This window comes from Notothenia rossii, assembly GCF_949606895.1.
Source record: "Notothenia rossii genome assembly, chromosome: 3".
NCBI classification, from domain to species: domain Eukaryota; kingdom Metazoa; phylum Chordata; class Actinopteri; order Perciformes; family Nototheniidae; genus Notothenia; species Notothenia rossii.
In genome coordinates, this window is record NC_136901.1 from 37,583,655 (window position 1) to 37,602,095 (window position 18,441).

General features: G+C 41.7%; 1 protein-coding gene across 1 annotated transcript; it reads right to left on the reverse strand.

The window, feature by feature from the left end:
• Positions 1 to 1,507: 1,507 nt before the first annotated feature.
• On the reverse strand, positions 1,508 to 16,334 carry khnyn (KH and NYN domain containing). Its single transcript, XM_079673152.1, has 7 exons — positions 15,901 to 16,334; positions 9,581 to 11,298; positions 9,374 to 9,504; positions 8,313 to 8,409; positions 5,464 to 5,571; positions 5,181 to 5,282; positions 1,508 to 4,448 (listed from the first exon to the last, which is right to left on the reverse strand). The coding sequence occupies exons 1-7, from the start codon at positions 15,937 to 15,939 to the stop codon at positions 4,118 to 4,120; spliced, it is 2,526 nt and encodes an 841-aa protein (XP_079529278.1). The 5' UTR covers positions 15,940 to 16,334; the 3' UTR covers positions 1,508 to 4,117.
• Positions 16,335 to 18,441: the final 2,107 nt, after the last annotated feature.

The window sequence follows — 18,441 nt, forward strand, 5'->3', positions numbered from 1 at the left end:
GTTTATTCATACTACTGTATGTATAAAAGATGATTTAACTTAAAATTATTAAACCAGGCAAGATCTGAAAGTTTGATTATCATTTTGTCTTTTTTGCCTGGCTTTTACATCAGGTACCATATCCTTTACTTTTATTTATTTCTGATCAAAATTATGATTGAATGAAAGGTGCTATGTTTATATAGTTGAGAGTTCTTTTATTATGATAGCTTGCAATAAGTGGTTACTTTGACAAAAAACAAAATCCGTCTCAATGACAGACAAAGTGATCCTGATCAAAGAGAACAAGACTTGGGATGAGGCCTTGGATTACTGCAGAGAGAACCACCATGACCTGGTCTCCATCACTGACCGTCACCAGCAGAGATGGGTCCAAGAGAGAGCCAAGATGGCCGACACTGAGTTCGTCTGGCTGGGAATGCGCTACACTTGCACTCTGGATCTGTCTTTCAGGGTCAGTGATCGTTCGGTCTGCAATCCCAACTTGGCCCCCAAAAAAAAGACTGTTCGTTGTGACATTGATGTTGCGATGAAGAGAGATGGAAAGTGGTACAAAAAGGCTTACAGTGAAAAGTTTAATTTCATCTGCGCTATATAAACCCATTAGTATATTTACTGCTACAGGCTCACTCCTCTCTAATATGTATCTGCTCTCTGGGTTTATTGAATGGCTCTAGTTCAAATATAGAAATCACAACCTGAAGAGGGGAGAAACTAAATTACTAACAGAGGATTAGAACTTGAGAAAAAGGGGCGACACTAAATGTAACATGTTTTTGTCTCCGTGAACATCTGAATTACTTTATGTGTTTTTGCTGTAGTAGTTATTGATATAATGCATGTATATTTATCTTCTTAAATTGTGAAACCTGTAATCATCATTTCAATTATTGTCTATTTATATGTTTATGAGAAAGAATATATAAAAAAACAAATCTATTATGTTTTGCTTTTCATAAAATATTTTACGTTATGGGTGAATTTTGGTGTTGGTAATAATATGTATATCACTATTTTGGTCAAATGTACCGTTATATCAAGTTTTAACTGGATGTTTTATTGTCTAAAACTGAATAAACGATCTGACCCAAAAACAAGGTGTGGTTCTTTCATCGACTGGCTTTAAAAAAACGGAAAATTGAGGGAAGTACCAAAAACCAAGATCGGATCGTTTTTTTAAATTAGGTCTTCTTGTTATCCGTTTTTTTTATTCAGACAACATTTTTGATTTAAAACGAAAAAAGGCTGGTATTTTCGTTTTTTGGCTTAAACGAAAAATCAAACTGACAAGTTAAAACACCTAAATTAAGTTATATAGTTGTTTAAATCTTCTTGATTTCACCCCACTTCACTGTTTTAGCTCCAAGTCAGTCTTCAAATATAAATACAAGTAGGCTCAGTGTTATAATAACATTTTTTATATTTGACAACAACATCTAATTCCAGAATAAAAGACACTGAAATAACCAATTCAGAGACAAAGAATAATTAAAACACTCTGCACACATTTTATACTTGGAATTAAGAAAACTTTAATACAGAAATATAGCCAGACGTCAGCATTACGTTCTTAAAATATACAAATATAAAACAAACCAATAAGACTTTTTATCTCACAGTTGATGAACGAGTTACATTCGAATGGTTTGATTAAAGATCTGATCTTCAGTAATATGAAGAATTGGATGAAAAACTAACTAATTTTGTACGATCAGAGCTACGATCAAAACAGCATTAAACCTGTTTAAAATAAATTAAAAATATATAAAATCGAGTGTACACAATATTCTCAGGATGATTTTGTATTATTTTAGCATTGGAAAACAACATCTAAAACGGTGAAAAACAACAATAAACCCCTTGAAAGAATTCTGATTAATTATTGACTAGCTTTGAAATATGAAGTTTAGCAAGTAAAATACAAAACAACAACCGATTGCTAATGTTAGATTAAAAGATATGAAACATAAAAGCCCTCTTATTAAAAAATCATTCCAACTCCATTTGCTCAAAGGGCAAACAGGAAGTGCTGGTTTTTGAACAATAACACAAAATAAAATGACTGAAAGCTTAATATTGCTGCTGGATGAAAAACCCTCATAAAACGGTTGATAGGCGGATGTTTTAAAGAGCATTGGATGTGTTTTAAGACATTAAAAGACTCATACTTTAAGACTTGAGTGCTTCTATGAAGCTGTAGGCCAGGGGTGCCCACACTTTTTCAGCTTCAGATTTTGAGATATCACACTGGCTTACCTGTACGGCAATCAAGTGGCAAATGCCATAATAAGGATGGATGATAGGCTAACACATTTTTTTCAATGCCATGCGATCTACCCACACTACCTTCGACGTATTGGGCACCCCTGCTGTAGGCTAAGCTAAATGCTCTCATTAGCATGCTAACATGCTGATGTTTGACAGCAGCACCATGATCATGTGTTAGTTTAACCCAGTGGTTCTCAAAGTGGGGGTCGCGAGAGACCAGGAGGAAAAATGGTTATAACATTTTTTATCTTTTTTTAAAAGATTAAAATCAAATAAAAAAATCATAAATTGAAAGATTATTGATTCGAAAATAATATGATACAGTACTATTACGTCTGGGTCTCTGTGTTTCATTAAAGCTCGGCTCTGTGTGTGTGGAATGAGCCATTTTGTGTGCGTGCACGATCGAAAGAGAGAGAGCGCACCGGTACCGGAGATCGTTGTTGTTAGCTTCTGGTGCTAGCGAGCTACGCTAACGGATATAAGGAGTTTTTTCAACAACAAGGTGGAGGAGAGTCCTCTCCTGTCAGACTGAGAGGCTCAGTGAGCTAAAGGACTCTCTCAGTGTTATCTCAGTGGGTCTCAAACGTTTTGGTCACCATTAATGTAAACAATTATTTCCGAGGCACACGTTTATATGATCATTATGGTTATAACAAAATAAGAGAATAAATGAAAAACAGGTATGAAATAGTATATGACATTAAAAAAAGAATAAAGTTTAAAAGGGTGATTTGTAAAATATCCATCAAGAAAAAAAGTAAATCTGCTTACAGTTCTGTTTCAAATGGGTGTTGAGAGATGTATCCATAGATCTCTTCATTTTGCTCTCAAAGTGCACCAGATTGATGCTTTTAACTTCAATATTTAAAAATATGTCTTCCCGGGGGAGCATGCCCCCGGACCCCCCTAGAGAAGGTGAGGACCCCCCTATGTAAGGTCCACACACCACCTATAAAAATAGCACTTTAAGCCTGCTTACACCTATATGCCTCGAGCCTTCATTGTAACTGTCACATTGTGTATTTGCGTGGGGATTGTTGCAGTAGAAAATTCAACTGTAGCGACCGGGACATTAATGAGAAACCCTAAATGTTTGAGCACCCTCTATGAAACGCCAAGCTACCCCACAGCACCCCAAAAGAAGTCTCTGGTGCCGCCACTGAGCCTGACTATTTGTGTTGGGGGGGCCTGACAGAAAAAGTTTGAGAACCACTGGTTTAACTTTTTAGCATTTGTGAGTTAAACACAAAATACATCAGAAGCTGCTTGGAATGTCATTAGTTTTGCTTGTTTCAAAAGGATAAATCCCTACCCGACCACTATGGGAGGTTTTTGGGGAAACCATATGTACGTAAGGCCTTCTCAACAGCAACAGACACATATTTCTCTAATTGTGCAGGAAGATAGGATAGAAGTGAGGTAGATGCGGGGATTATGAATCAAAGATAAGATGCCTTTAGTCTTATTTATAAAACTGCTCAGTCTGACAAAATGGTTCTGACAAAAGCTATTTCACCTGTTAAGAAAAACATTCTCCCTGAGTCATAAATTGTCTATTTCTTTTATCTGTCATCTCACTTGCCTCTCAAGGTGTTGGTAAATTGAGGAGGGAATACATCGGATTAACATTCTGTATTAAAAAGCAGAACATCTTAGTTAATGTCTATGTGAGTCAACAGAAAGTTTCACAAGCTGACTTTTTGTGAAATCCATGACTAGTGGGATTTGTTGTGGTTGCTTTGTTAAGAAACACAATCACATCACTTAAAACAAGCCACACTTCAGCGTAAAAACAGTCGGAAATGAAACTGCGATAACTTTTAAGACTAAAAGAGTCCTTCTAGTGCTACAACAGCAGATCAGACAGTGCGTTCATGTCCGTCTCTGAAGGGTGGCTCTGCAGAACCAGCGCCACCATGTTGTCTCGATCTGGGAAAATCTGACAGAGCAGTTCTTTCAAACTGGCTGTTTCCTCCGGGGTCCTTACTGAAGCCCCAAAATATCTCCCCTGGTGTCCCGAGTCCCATCCCTCTCCATGTCCTCTGGCTTTTCCCCGGCTTCCTCCACCCGGAGTTCGGTCGCGGAAGTTCAGGAGCTCGGTTTGGGAGCGCGGCGCTTTGGAAGAAGGGAAAGCTGTGGCAACACCGGCAAAAGAGTGGTTTCCTGGGTCTGGGGTCCTGTGAGGAAACAGAGAACTTGTTCAGAAAACACAAAAAAGGAAGCCTGATTTCCACCTCAAAGAAGTCTGTACTATTGCTTCCACTTGTATGCTTCTTCTCAATAAAAATATTTGAAACATTGATTCAGAAAACACAGAAATATATAGTTTCTGAGCTCCCCTGCAGAAAAGAGCTGAAAAAACAGGCATGGTGGATTTTAAAAAGGGACTTTTCCCAACAACCTCTACCAAAAGTACATATTCCTCTTCCATATAGTTGTGTTTAATTATCATCCTCACTGATTCCACTAGTTGCATAAAAAGTCCAGATTGTTTTGGTTTGAGTGATGGAGAGATCAGCTATAGAAATGTATTTCTTCTCTTCTATTAATGGATCAAGATCACTCAGCTTTAGGTGATCAAATGTCGAAGAAAAACACGAATGGCGCATTGAGAAAGTAGGGGAATGAAGCTTTTGAAAAACTGGGTCATGGCTTCTCGTAATAAATATTGCTGTTGAGTTTTTTTTAATTTATTTTCTGCCGCTTTGAGCACCTTCTAGTTCAATGAAAAGGGAGAGAAGGCAGACATCTATACAGCCAATATCTAACCAACTACGCACATGTAGATTGATTAAAAGCAATAAGTGTGTGTGTGTGTGTGTGTGTGTGTGTGTGTGTGTGTGTGTGTGTGTGTGTGTGTGTGTGTGTGTGTGTGTGTGTGTGTGTGTGTGTGTGTGTGTGTGTTGTACCTGTGATCTGAGCGCAGGAAGATGTCCAGGTGAGGCCCTCCTCTGCCCAGAGGGTCGTCCGGCACCATGAAGTGATCCCCCACAAACGTGTACTGAAGAAGTCTGAAAGGGGAGGAAACGTGGCATTATGGAGATTTAAACTGAGCGTAAAGAAGACATAATAATAATAATAATAATAACAGGCTTTATTTGTGTAGCACCTTTCATGGGAGTTTGCTGTTCTAAGATGTGTTTATATTCATAGAAAGATAGTCAGAAATGTCACTTCAGTTGTTTTAATAACCTCTTTCTGATGATTTCCCTCCACACCAGGGTCTCGTCTGAAAGGTCCCTCAGGTTGTCGTTAGTGACGATCACTCCGTCTGATCTTTGCGCGAGCTGCAGCATCAATCTGTGGAGAAAGGGGGGAATACATATTTTAAAAACAGCCTTGAGACAAACCTTACATCTTTAGATTTTTGGCGCCACACAGTGGGGCTTTTAAAAAGTGATGAATGACCGAATAGCAACAATAATGCATATCCCCAATTCCCCATACTGCAACCTGATCCTAAGGAGGCTCAAAACCAGAGAGATGGCCGATTAAAAAAGATCACATTTTGATTGTGGTGTGAATGCATGCTATTTCCCCAAATGCAATGCACAAAGGAGATGCAGGTACTACTTAAAATGCAACAAAATATACTGTAGTCTAAATAGTAATGGGTTAAGCGAGCTGGTGAACATTTTCCAAAAATCCTAAAAGCAAAACACATGTTTAAGGTTTATTTATTTATTTTGGTTTGTTATTTTATCTTTTCTGGATTACCATTTACCTCTTTTATGTATTTGTTTGTTTATTTATCTGTTTATTTATTTGTTGTTTTATGTTTTGTTTGTTTTTCAATAATAAATGTAGTTCTTTAAGAAAGAAAAAAATAAAAAAAAGTTAATATTTTAGTTTTTGGGAGAAGGGGTGGGGTTAAATAAATGTAAACCCTTCTCGGATGTGTAATTAAGTAGATTATTTGTTGGTATATCATTTAGAATCAGTAATATTTTTATATATCAATTTGACACTGCTTAGTTTGGTATAGTATAATAATTCTCATGTTAAATGTCATTATAATAATTATTTGTATGTATTATTGTTTTACACATTCGAAATGAATCTAATCAAATGAAAAAAAAAATCTACAAATGGGGCGATGCCTGCGAGTTAGTTCAGGAAGTCAACTCGAGCACTTGCTGCATTCATACATAACGCCTCTTGCCACTCTACAAACAGACTCTCCTTAATACGCCGCTATTTAACCTGCCAGATCTCTCTATGCATTGCTTGCTGCTGCTATTGCTGCAGCTACTTCTACGTCGCTGCTGCTCGCCTGCCCCACCACAACCCCAGCTTCCACCCCACCACCACCCCAGCTCCCACCCCTGCTCCCACCCCTGCTCCCACCCCAGCTTCCACCCCAGCTTCCACCCCTGCTTCCACCCCTGCTTCCACCCCAGCACCACCCCAGCTTCCACCCCTGCTTCCACCCCAGCACCACCCCAGCTTCCACCCCTACCCCAGCTTCCACCCCACCACCCCAGCACCACCCCTGCTTCCACCCCACCACCACCCCAGAACCACCCCAGCTTCCACCCCAGCACCACCCCAGCTTCCACCCCAGCTTCCACCCCAGCACCACCCCAGCTTCCACCCCTGCTTCCACCCCACCACCACCCCAGCACCACCCCTGCTTCCACCCCTGCTTTCACCCCAGCTTCCACCCCACCACCACCACAGCATCCACCCCTGCTTCCACCCCTGCTCCCACCCCAGCTTCCACCCCTGCTTCCACCCCAGCTTCCACTCCTGCTTCCACCACCGCAGCTTCCACCCCTGCTTCCACCACCCCAGCTTCCACCCCTGCTTCCGCCCCACCACCACCCCTGCTTCCACCCCTGCTTCCACCCCAGCACCACCCCTGCTTCCACCCCACCACCACCCCAGCTTCCACCCCTGCTTCCACCCCACCACCACCCCAGCTTCCACCCCACCACCACCCCAGCTTCCACCCCTGCTTCCACCCCAGCTTCCACCCCAGCTTCCACCCCTGCTTCCACCCCTGCTTTCACCCCAGCTTCCACCCCAGCTTCCACCCCACCACCACCCCAGCTTCCACCCCAGCTTCCACCACTGCTCCTACCCCAGCATCCGTCCCAGCTTCCACCCCAGCTTCCACCCCTGCTTCCACCCCTGCTTCCACCCCTGCTTCCACCCCAGCACCACCCCAGCTTCCACCCCAGCACCACCCCAGCTTCCACCCCTGCTTCCACCCCAGCTTCAACCCCTGCTTTCACCCCAGCTTCCACCCCACCACCACCCCAGCTCCCACCCCTGCTCCCACCCCAGCACCACCCCAGCTTCCACCCCAGCACCACCCCAGCTTCCACCCCTGCTTCCACCCCAGCTTCAACCCCTGCTTTCACCCCAGCTTCCACCCCACCACCACCCCAGCTCCCACCCCTGCTCCCACCCCAGCTTCCACCCCAGCTTCCAGCCCTGCTTCCAGCCCTGCTTCCACCCCAGCGCCACCCCAGCTTCCACCCCTGCTTCCACCCCAGCACCACCCCAGCTTCCACCCCTGCACCACCCCAGCTTCCACCCCTGCTTCCACCCCACCACCACCCCAGCTTCCAGCCCAGCTTCCACCCCAGCACCACCCCAGCTTCCACCCCTGCTACCACCCCAGCTTCCACCCCACCACCACCCCAGCTTCCACCCCAGCTTCCACCCCAGCTTTCACCCCTGCTTCCACCCCAGCTTCCACCCCAGCTTCCACCCCAGCTTCCACCCCCGCTTCCACCCCCGCTTCCACCCCTGCCTCCAAACCCACCACCACTCCAGCTTCCACCCCTACTTCCACCCCTGCTTCCACCCTTGCTTCCACCCCACCTGTAGGCTCGGGGGTTAGTTATTTAATCATCACTCATGGTGCTATGTATACCTGTGGAGTGATGAGGCCCAAACTCAACTATATGCTGCTTCTAATAAACACGTTAAAGAAACACATGAGTTGTCTGACTGAAATACAAATAATGACTGATTTTGAATATTTCTTTATTTACTTAAGTTATTAGTGTTGATCTGAACATGGCGTGTACCTGTCGTCGTAGGAGCTGATCCTCTTGCCCTGCACCTCTCTAGACGGGGTGTAGGAGACCAGGCCGAGGTTCTGCAGCTCGGTCAGATAGTGCTGCTCTGAGAGGACAAACAACCAGAGCCGTGTTTAGTCTGCGCTTCATCAAATATAAAGCAGCACACATGCATGGAAGAGCCTTCGTCATTTCAAAACACACAACGCATTGAACGATGAAAAACCCCAAATTGAATGATATTATGTAATTATAAGACTAATTAATGATGAAAATAATGTACATGTTGTTGGGGAAAAGCACCGTTTGCTACTATTGGAACTGTGCATGACCTTGCAGGTGTCTCCTGTCTTAGGTGCACGACTCGATTCCTTTGTTTATCCAAGGAAAATATAGACTGTTCTCTCCTGCATTTCCTTAGAGGGCAAAGAACAACATTCCAGGTTAGACTGCTGTCTTTCCCCATCTGTTGCCAACCTGATTTATGACTGTGATGCTGAATGCCGTGAACACTATATAAGTGTAACGTGACTTTCTGAGTTGAAGCTAATCTCTGTAGGGAATTTAAATCTGCTCCTTCTTGCAAGAATAAATTGGGACCTGATCATTGATTCTCAAGCCGGTGTCGAGTGATATTTTTCCTGTCACACGTCAATACCAACCTTACTTAGTTTCCATAACATACATTTCAAATATCAGGTTTATAATACTACTAGAGCAGCGGTTCCCAACCTGTGGGCCACGGCAATTGCAAGTGGGCCGCCAATTAATTTGCAAAACATTATGATTTGTGTGGGGAACATTTTCATTATTAAGATTTTCTTTTAATTTGAACCGCCTTTCCTTTCTCTTTCTCGATCCTCCTTAGCAACAGTCATTACAGTCTTTGACAGCGGTCTGTCTGTACTACTGGATTAACAACGTGTCACATGTTCTGAATTGACCAATCAGAACTTTATCTAGCCTCCATATTGTTTATGGTTGAATGTGGGCTGCGAACAATGTTTAGATTCTTAAGTGGGCCCTGAGATGAAAAAGGTTAGGAACCGCTGAGGAACAGGAAGTGATACCTTTGATTTTAGGGTCGCTCTTCTGTCTCCACTGAGGCAGCAAGGCGCTGATGTGACGATGGCCTCGATCCCAAAAGTGCTGGACGGCCAGAGCGATCCCTCGACAGGAGAAGAAGTGACCCAACCCGTGACTGGAAACACAATATGTAGAGTTAAACAGAGCTACAGTTGTAGGAAGTTAAACGGTTCAGATCAATTATTTCCTACCTCATCGCCACATTGCTCCCGTCGATGACGATCGTCCTCACGTTTGGGTCACCAGGTTGGTCTTTTAGCTTCAGATCGAAGGGCATCTGAAGGCCTTCAAGGAAACGCTGCTCCCCCGTCACCACGACGGAGGAAGCGGCCGTGAAGCCTTGCTTTTCCCTCGCTTTGATGGGAGGCAAATCATAGATTGTGAAGATGGGTTTTTGAGGAGCTTGGAAAGCTTGTTTTAAGGGTTTGAAGGAATGGGGCTTTGAGTTGAGGACAGGTTCTTGGGCTGGATGCTTTTGTCTCGACGTTGATGGATACTGCCATGAGTTGTTTCGACCATGTTGTATGGTGGATTGGTTAAAGGTGGGTGGACGATCAAAAGATGGAGGATATATGGGCATGGGTGGCCCTTTGACTTCAGGAAGGCAGACTTGATATGGCGAGTTTGTGTGTTTATAGAATATGAACTCGGCTTCAGGTGATTTCGGCACTTCTCCCCATCCTTTATCATCAGATTTTCTTATACCTGCAGGCATAAAAAGCTCCATTTCCTTTGCTTTGTCCTCAGATGGTGGCACTTTTGGTTCTTCTTTCTCTATCACCACATCGTCCATCTCTCTTGGTACTTTACCAAAGGCAACCAACTCTTTGCTCTCCTCTCTCTGCAGCTCCAGGATCAGCTGGTGAGTGGATCCATCCGGCAACATGTTGTAGAGTTTGGTCACTTGCTGCTCCATGTACCCACAGCTGGCTGCCGCTTTCTTCACCACCCCCAGAACAAAGTCTTCCTCGTGCCCTTTCTCCTTGGGTCGATCTCTTCCCGTTGCTCCAGCTTCCATGAACTCGGAACTACTCATCAACACATCTCCTCCCGATACTTCCATTTCTTCTTCTCTGTGCTCTGTCTCGCAAGGTCGGTTCCTCTCGCTTCGGTTCGACTCATCGCCGTCTTGAGTTTTCTTCCCCTCCTCATGTTCACTGCGATTCTGCTCCTGTTGAACAACGTCTAGTATCTGCGACGCCTCTTTAAGTCCCGTTCGGGCAAGGACTCTCTTAACTATCTCCTCTGTGTACCCCATGGCTGTGAAGAACTTTAAAAGAAGCAAGAACTCTTTGTTTACCACTGACAACAGCACTTCCTGTTCTTCATCTTCCCCTCGTACGTCTATCACCTCTGTACTTATTGATGCTGCTTCGCTTTGTCTGACAACCTCTTGTGGAGAAAGCAGAAATCTTTCATCAGCACCCTCTGCCAATCCTCGGGACCCTGAAGACAACAACTGGAATGAGGAAGCGGCAGAGTCTTTACCAGAAGCTGAAGTCATCCCTTCAACCCAACGAACAGGAGACTCTGGGAGTGTGTACGTAACGGACGAAGGATTGTCCCATCTAACCCCCGAATCCTCGAGAGATCTAGCCCCAGCGTTTCCATCTGTAAGATCTGGACTAGGGTTTGATCCAAGCCCCGATCCTATTACCAACTCCAGCAGGATCTCCTTCACTAACGCCGGGAGAACCAGAAGTTCCAGGATGTGTTTGTCCTCCCAATTCTCCACCAGGTTTTTGAAAGCCCGCCGTGAATCCAGAGTCTCGCCCATGCCTCTGTCTGTAGTCTCTGAGCGTCTGGACTGTGTGCCTTCGTACCGCTCCACCATGTCTGTAATGAGGGAGTAGGCTCGAACAACCGGCTCTGCAAGACCGGAGATAAGCAGGAATCCGGTAGAGCCAACCTGGTTTAGATTAAAGAAAAACAGAATGACATTTGAGTTTTGAGGTAGGTAGGTATGTAGGTAGGTATGTAGGTAGGTATGTAGGTAGGTAGGTAGGTAGGTAGGTAGGTAGGTAGGTAGGTAGGTAGGTAGGTAGGTAGGTAGGTAGGTAGGTAGGTAGGTAGGTAGGCAGGTAGGTAGGCAGGTAGGTAGGTAGGCAGGCACTTTATTGATCCCGACTTGGGAAATGTTTGCGTTGCAGCAGCATAAAAAACAAGGCAAAGTCCATAAGAGACATTTAGAAGTTATTAGACGTTTATAATCCTATAAGCCAGGATTTTACAATGATTTAAGATAAAGCAACATCTGAAGGCAAGGTCTAAGAAGTACTGGTTTGAGGGTGGGGTGGTATTTTAAACTCAACAGGGTCTTTACTTAATGATAAATATAAAATGTTTTAATGTGAAAGTAATCAAACAGACTTGGACTACAGAACTATTGAGTGTTATTAGTATTAGCGTTTACTCTGTACTGGTTTATTTTTACACAAACAATTGTGGTCAAGCAAACCAAACATTGGAGATGACTCTTGGAATAAAAGCTGCATTTTAATGAGCAGTCGGGGGCGTAGGCATCTTTTCCATAAGGTCATTGTAATCCACACAGATTTCTTAAAGCTGTATGTGCAGGGCTCGACATTATAAATGGCCCGCTGGCCCGGAAGCAATATTTAGACACCCCGGTCCAGCATAACGTACTTTCCACTTGCCCGCTCGGGCCACTAAAAATATTGTTTTCAAAAAATGGTCCTGTGGTATTCTGACTTGCAATTTAGTTAAATTGTTTCGTTTATTAACGCTACAACATAGCGTTTCGTGAGTCGCTTGTCATTGTTGGGTGAAAAGCAAACAGCCGTGAGCAGGAGCGCGCTCCTTCACTACAGACTATCGTGCCACCTAACCACTCGCCAAATTGACTTTCTTTTATTTGAATCAAATAAAATAAAGTCACCGGAGGAGTTAAAGGAGAGTGACCGGGAGCATGAGAAGAAGAGGGAGAGAAAGTTTCAGCCAGCTTGGTCAATGGAGTTGGCTTCTGGTGGTGCAGTGACGCGTCCTAAAACCCTTTTATAAATGTATCGATTAGATTTATGATTCGAAAATTATAAAAGTAGGGTAGACATGTGGAGATTATCCGGCTGAACAAAACGTACATTTATCAAACAGGTTTATTTTCCACAGACCTTATTTCCAGCTATTTTCCAAAACCCTATGGAGAAATCCCATTGCTTTTTGTCGAGGGAACCAGCAGCTTACTTCCTGGTTTTAGGACGCGTCACTGCACCTCTCAATATGATGCCAATATAAACAAGGTCTTTTGTTGGCTCAATGCCGACCTGTGCTGACAAGTAAGTGAAGAGTAGAAAATATAAAGGTATTGGCTTTAGGGAAATGTCCCAGCAGTTTAGGATAATGAAGGTTCTAATCTAATCAAATCTATAGCCATTACATTTCTAACTCCTAATGACAGGAAGGCAGAAAGTGCATTATACTAATAACAATAATACTCATAATAATAGCAGACATTTTTGAACAATGACCCCAATATCATTATTTTAATAAACCAAATATGAACAATTGAGGAGAATGAGGAAGAACTGATGATTAAAATGTTGTAGTACAAGTAGTAATGTAGTTAGTGCATACATTACTATTGCAACAAATGTGTTAATTTTATTCATTATTAGTCGATATTTTTTTTGGTGGACGAATGCTCCGGGCCAGTGGTTACAATGGTGGGGCCAGTGATAATACAATTCCACCGACCCTTAATGTCTACCCCTGATGTGGCTAATACTTTGTTTCTGATGTTGAGTTTAACCCATCCATTTTGATTACACATGTTTACACAATCTAAACTGTTGGGATTGGGGGGTTTTCTCCTACAAACTCACCTAAAATGACTCTCTTGAGCCTACTTTCACATTGGTAAACATTGGTACTTTAGAATATTGACATCTAAGTGAGCCAATCATGTCTTTGGAATAAAATAATCAGGTGAGTCAAGTTAATAAACCCTTTACTGGTTATTCCTATTAAGAGTTGAAACACATTAAAAAAAGGGATTCCCAGGAAATATTTGCAATAACTACTAAAAATAGCTTACAAATTCCCAGTTGCAACATCACAGTTACATGAGGAGGCATCTGTTGCTTCATAACGGGTATGACACATTGTTAGCTGATGACATTGACAAATAATGTAAAATCTAGGAGGATTAATAATGCAAGGTATCACATTATTAGTCAATATCATTATTGCAACACTAGTTAAAAATGGCACTGGCAAGTGATTTGTGCAATAAAAGAAATGAGTGAATTCCTGTTAGGAGTCATTACCCTGTAAATGTTAACACGACAAGAACTTATAACCTCTTGAGTCCAAAGTAAATACATTCCTTCTAAAAAATCACAACACACACACTTATAACTCCAGAACTAGGGTAATAAATATCACATTTTGAGTTTCGTTTGATATAAAAATCATCTAGTGATAGTTATCTTCACATCCATGGTCACGATGCTAACAAGAAATGCTAACAGCTAATTGAGCTTACTTTTAGGAAGGCAGAATATTTAGGTTTAAAGTTGTATAATACATATTCTCACTTTTATGTTTCTCCTGCCTTATTGGGAAAATAGAAAACACAGTAGCCTATTCATTAGCCAGCATCAGAGGTGGGAAGTAGTGGAGTACAAATACTTTGTTACTGTACTTAAGTACATTGTTCTGGTATCAGTACTTTACTCCACTACTTATTTTTCCTGACAACGTTTTACTTCTTACATGTTGAACACAAATACCTGTACTTTCTACTTCTTACATGTTGAACTCAAATACCTGTACTTCCTACTTCTTACATGTTGAACACAAATACCTGTACTTTCTACTTCTTACATGTTGAACACAAATACCTGTACTTTCTACTTCTCTCATTTTCCAAACAGGCTGGTTCCTTTAGTTTGAATGTGTGTTTGGTGGCGTGATCATTATTATTTAGAGTCATTGCGTGCCTATTGATTTGAACACGATCCGTGTATCCATCATTTCCTGGTCTTCTCTAAAGAAGAGGGACCAATGAAAACATTGTCATGTTGCCGTTGTTCAGCATGGAAAAATTCATTAGCTAACAATGACATTATTGTTCTATTAATATAAAGGGAGGTCAGGTACTCTTTAAAACAGCCGCTAGTTATGGGTACTTTTTACTTAAAAGGTGGGGTAGGTAATTTTGGAGAAACCAGCTCGAGTGCGCTATCATTTGAAAATACACAGCCGGAAAAAATCTGCCACTTGCTTACAGAGCCCCTCCGTTACGCTTACTAATGACGTCACGCATTAGCTGTACGGCAACCCAAGGGGACATTTTATACGGCCAAATTCCGCAAAGAACATTAAAAAATGACAATCGACAGTGAATGTATGTTAGTGGAACAGTGTCAGGAAAGTGAAGTGTTAATTAAGTAATGTTATTGAAGAACTGAAATGCATAAATTCAAAATTAATATCATATCCCTCCGAAATATGGTCGTAGACTTTACTGATGATTTAGAATTTATTGAAACTCCAGACTCAACGTAAGAGCTTGTGCCTCTTCGGGGGGTGCTAACATTTAAACATAAACTTTATTCTTTACTTTCTCCGTCTTTATGATATCAGATACCGTCATGTTTTTTCCTTAGCAACAACAACTTCCTGTCAACAGCTCCTGTTTCACCTGCTTAATACAGTTATCATCACTGCTACTGTGGTCACATCGGGGACCCGTAACATTTACAATAGTTGAGATGTGAAGGGGGTTATGTTTTTTTGTCTGTGTTCTGGGTTCCTGCAGCTTTTTGAACAGACAGTACAAACGTTCAGAGGATGAACGTGAGGATGAACAACTTCCTGTCAACAGCGTAAACTCTACGTCTGCGGGAGTTTACGCTGTTGACAGGAAGTTGTTGTTGCTATGGAAACACCAGATACCATTTCGGAGGGATATGATACATATTAACTTTCAATTTTATGCATGTCAGTTCTTCAATAACATTACTTAATTAACACTTCACTTTCCTGACACAGTTCCACTAACACACATTCACTGTTGATTGTTATTTTTTAATATTCTTTGCGGAATTTGGCCGTGTAAAATGTCCTCTTGGGTTGCCGTACAGCCAATGCGTGACGTCATTAGTAAGCGTAACGGACTCCGTGCTGATCTGGAAGGCCGTGCAGATATGGTACCTACACCGGCTCAAATGATTGGTCGTGCTTTTTACAGTACTACGGTTTCCACAGATGACATTTTGTTATGGATTTGTTGTCAAAGCACTTAAGATATTCATCGCTATCGGGATATTAAGAACATTCCATGGAATATAACAAAAAGGGTATCTCGAGCTGGTTTCTCAAACCACCTTTAAGCACATTTCAAAGCATCCTTACTTTTACTTGAGTAAAGTAGTTTAGTCAGTACTTCTACTTTTACCAGAGTATTTTTAAACACTAGTATCTGTTCTTCTACTTGAGTAAAGGATGTGTGTACTTTTGCCATCTCTACCCAGCATGCAACACTCACCACTATATGTGCAGAGGTGCTTTTGGTCAGGCAGTCCATGAACAGCCCTCTGGCTCCACTGAAGATGCAGTGCAGCGCTCCGGGGTACGAGAGCTCCTGCTGCTCCTCCTGGTTCACCAGCCCTTTCACAAATAACTACAAAACAGAAATATTCATTATCATTATCGTGTTGGTAAAGTATTCCTGTAACAGTGGTGAAAATACTGCAATATTAGTAGATCATGTAAATATTATGTGTCCATTATGGGGTGGGAAGAATTAACATAGCATTCAAATTCATTGTTATTGTTCTTATTTGTATTATTGTTATAAGATGCTTCATGGTTTATCTTTTTTTAACTAGACTTCACACTGAACATTTTACGTGTATATTTTATTTAATATCCCACTTTTGCACACTAATTCTTTAATTTTCTTCTAATTATGTGCAATACTTCTTTTACATTACATTACATTCTCAATACTGTGGGCAATCCCCACAGGAGCAATTTGGGGCGATGTGTCTTGCCCAGGGACACAACGACATGCTGACTGCAGTGGGGTTTGAACCTGTGAACACCAACGCACAACCCACTTTGCCACACACCTTACATGCTGCTGCGATGAAGAAATGTCCCTATTTGGGATTATTAAAGTATATCTTATCTTATTATTAACAAATATACTGTATAAAGGAACATACTACTGTACACCTACATGACAAATGAGCAAACTCTATTGGCAGATAGTGTCTTTTAGATGTAGTGTCATATCAATAATATTAAATAAAGCATATTTAAAATAGTCGGTTGTTAGATAGCATATAAAGCAATATAATGTAAGAAAAAATCAATAAAATACAAGATTTAAAAAGATATAAATGATTGTTTCTAGGTTGTTTCATTATGATTATTATTATTTTATTTATATTGAGTCTTACAAATCTGATCTCCCCCCTCAGACAGCTGTCATTTCAGGTGACTCGACGCAACCCTCCTCCCCTCCTTTTCCCCTGCTGTCCCTCTGAACCCAGGGTCAAGCTAAGCCCCTCCCCTTCAGACCGACCCCATATCACCACCACCAGTGTCTCTAGACCCCGGGGGGGTTTCATCTGATCGGTTCTCCCCTCCCGAATGATACTCCTGCACAACGGGGTCTAATCGCCAAAACTCCATTACATTCATTTGTGTATTCCTGTTAATAAATACGTATTCTTCCATCAAAACCGTCTCTCCTGATTGGTGTTAAGTCATCCACCAACACAATACATTTTCCTTTTGTGAGTCACTCGGAACGCTCCTTGTGCCAGCGCAGACATGAGTCTTTATTTAACATTTGAAAATGAGTCATTTAGTGCTCTGGAGACTAACCCTCAAGTTTAAGTGTTAAAAACCATGTTCAGAATCAGAAATAAATAATAAGAAAATTAAAATGAACACAGTGACAGAGATTTGGGAAAGGACTGTGCACTTTATGTCATAATTATTTAAACAAAAGGAGAGTAACGTGCTTAATTAAGGCTATTATTATCATTATTATTATTTATTGGGGTTTCTTCTCTATTAATCTTGTAAACTTTGCATGACATGTTCTGTATATTATAATCTCTAATTATATCAAATAAAAGCCAGAGGCCTTTAAAATGCAACATTATAAGTAGTAAATGGGACGAAACATGTACAAATCAATAAATAAACATGTATTTCACAACTAATCTATTGGTGGATTACCTGATCCACACAAAAGTATTCAATCGTTTTTGATATACATTTTTAGTTTGAGGTTTTTTTTTAAGAAAAATGCCAACAATCCCCAGATATAGCCTTTCAAATGTTATGTTTTCAAATGAATTATTTAGGGTTGTTAATCAGAGAGAAAAAAGCAATTTGAAGACTGCTAGGGAATAATTTGACCTAGTGTCCTCCTTCACCCTCTGACACGGACGCTCCAACCTTGAGCAGCCGTGATCTCCCTTAAGGAGGGGCTGCCCTAGCAAGTTGTTGCTGTTACCAGTTTGTGACCGGGCAACTGTCGGTCAGAGATAGTTATTGTTGTGGGACACCTGGAACACATCCGTCTTGGGGTGTAGATGACCCCGAGCCATAAGCGACAACAAATGTGATTCAGTGTCCTCAGCTTTTTAGTCTAACTAATGAAGTATGTTGATTATTACACTCTGAACTCGTTAAGACCTGGAGCTACAGGAGGGTTCTTCAGAATTGATTGTGGCATCTCATCCGTGTGGTCAACTCGTGGCCCGTGTCATGTCGTGTGAATTCTCCGGCCGAAGCTCCAAATAAACCCTCAGTGTTTGCCATCAAAGCTCCAGCTCTCCTGACTAAAATTACTTCAGAAGTTTCTCCCACAAACACAATTAAAGAAATGTCTGATATTTGACAGCCCAAATTGATTGATTTAACCCTCCTATTGTCTTCGCCCCCCCCCCTTACTTTGGTGTTCGCGGTCAAATTTGACCGGTCCTGTTTTAACTGCTATTACATTAACACAAAAAACATTAATCATCACCAAATGTAATTGAACACCCTTTCAAACTGTAAATAT